The 2,144-nt window shown below is 61.0% G+C and overlaps 1 protein-coding gene across 1 annotated transcript; it reads left to right on the top strand.

The window, feature by feature from the left end:
* Positions 1 to 34: 34 nt before the first annotated feature.
* Positions 35 to 1,048, top strand: LOC103807645 (cytohesin-1; the record flags this gene model as incomplete). Its single annotated transcript, XM_009080386.1, has 4 exons — positions 35 to 115; positions 198 to 269; positions 595 to 749; positions 970 to 1,048. Coding segments are annotated over 4 exons (387 nt in total), but the record flags the coding sequence as incomplete, so codon positions are not given.
* Positions 1,049 to 2,144: the final 1,096 nt, after the last annotated feature.

The following is a 2,144-nucleotide window of genomic DNA, read 5'->3' on the forward strand; positions in this document are numbered from 1 at the left end:
CGGCAGGGCCGTGCCTGACTCTCCCTCTCTGCTCCCAGGGGGCAGGGTGAAGACGTGGAAGCGGCGCTGGTTCATCCTGACTGACAACTGCCTTTACTACTTCGAGTACACGCCGGTGAGTAGGCCAAACCGGGGCAGGGGAGGGGTTGGATTCAGAGTGTCTGTCCCACAACTAAACCTCTGCTTGTCCCCACCAGGATAAGGAGCCCCGCGGCATCATCCCCCTGGAGAACCTGAGCATCCGCGAGGTGGAGGACTCGAAGAAGCCTGTGAGTGCTGCAGCAGTGTCCTCTGGGGTTTGAGGGTAGCCCTGGTGCTTTGGCTTGGGCAAGGAAAGCTGGGAGGTGTTGCAACCTCCCGGGATGCCCCCAGGAGAGGTGTGGGCCCTGCACCAGTCACTGCCCCCACCATCGCAGCAGCTGGGTGCAGACCTGGCACTGGTCATTACAGTGACCAGGATTGGTGGCAGGGCATGTGGAGGGCCATGGGGTGACAATCATGGTGTGTCCATCTGTCTGCTTTGCTGAGGGAGCATGGCTCTACCTTGTGCCCTTTGGATGTCGGGGCTACCTCTGAGTGATCTCTCCCTCCCAGAACTGCTTTGAGCTCTACATCCCTGACAATAAGGACCAGGTGATCAAGGCCTGCAAGACAGAGGCAGACGGGCGTGTGGTGGAGGGGAACCACACCGTGTACCGCATCTCTGCTCCCACGCCCGAGGAGAAGGAGGAGTGGATCAAGTGCATCAAGTGAGTGCCCGGAGGAGCGGGTGGGGCACGGTGCTGGGCAGGGCACAGCGGGGATTTGCCTGCTGCCTTTGAAGGGGACAGTGCTTCCTAGGGCACCCTGCAAGGATGGGGGGAATGAGCTTTCCCAGGGACATAAAGGGACCTGCCTGAGGTTCAGCCTGCAGGTCACACCCAGGCCTCACAGCAGTTTGGCCTGACCCAGCCCTCCTTCCCCTGCCAGGGCAGCCATCAGCCGGGACCCCTTCTATGAGATGCTGGCCGCCAGGAAGAAGAAGGTCTCCTCCACCAAGAGACACTAGCAGCCAGACTGGCCCTGCGAGGCCAGCGTGTCCCTCCCTCCCGGGGGTCTGTGGGGCAGGGGCCGTGCTGCAGCCTGACCCTCGGGGCCTGGGGCCCAGCTTCAGCTTCGCCGTTTCTTTACCATGGTGGGAGGGAGGGGGCACGGACGTGTCAGTGCCTCTGGCCCTCCATCACTGCCTCATCACCGGGACCGCGTTTTCACGGGCTCAGGCTGGGACATGGGCACTGCTGGGCACAGGGAGCCCCAGCCTGCCCCAGCCTCAGCACCACAGGCACCCTCTCTGCTCCCCACCCCCAGCAAGCCTGCAGCCACACATAGCACTGGGTGCCCCAGCACCAGTATCCAGATGCACTTGGGGTGTCCCAGCAGGAGGGTAAGCAGCTGTGGGAGAGCAGCTGACGGTTTTGGGGTGCCACGGATGCCACGGTGCATAGTGTCAGCCCCAGGTGGCCCCACAGAGACACAGCTCCTGGCCCTCGTTGTAGCGGGCCTAGGTCTGTCCTGGATGTCCTCGTGCTGCTGCCTCAGACCCTCCCAGCCACACCCAGCACCAGGAAAGGTCTCCGTAGATGCACGAGGGCTGAAGGACAGGGACTGTCACTGTCGTGGTGTGCAGTGATGCCACATGGAGCACAGACGTTCCCTCACCCAGATGTGGGATTGTGGCTTGGACAAGGAGGCATTGCCTTTGGCACATCCTTGCAGCACAGTCCCCTTGGTGAGGAGCAGGGGTGGCAGTGCTGGAGTGGCACGGTGGGCCATGCCCAGAGCTGGAGCCTGCCCTGGGGAGGGCTGCTGGCAGGGGTCTGGCTGTGTGGGGGCTGCAGCCCCCACTCTCTGCCTCGCAATTGCCCATGTCTTGTCCTGTCCCCATCCCCACACACGGTCTGGAGGCGCCTGGATCAGTATTAGTCTATTTATCAGAGGTGTAAATACTCCTGTATAGTTTTCTCCTTGTAGATTATTTTGTATGTGGGTGGTTCAGTGCAGAGGCCTCTCAGGGGGGTGGGGGGAGGCAGGATTTTTTATTCTAACTTTTTTTTTTTTGCCATGGCCTTGTAAACTAGTGCTGAGGATCAGCAGCAAATAAACAC

This window comes from Acanthisitta chloris, unplaced genomic scaffold, assembly GCF_000695815.1.
Source record: "Acanthisitta chloris isolate BGI_N310 unplaced genomic scaffold, ASM69581v1 scaffold28808, whole genome shotgun sequence".
In the NCBI taxonomy this organism is placed as follows: Eukaryota; Metazoa; Chordata; class Aves; order Passeriformes; family Acanthisittidae; genus Acanthisitta; species Acanthisitta chloris.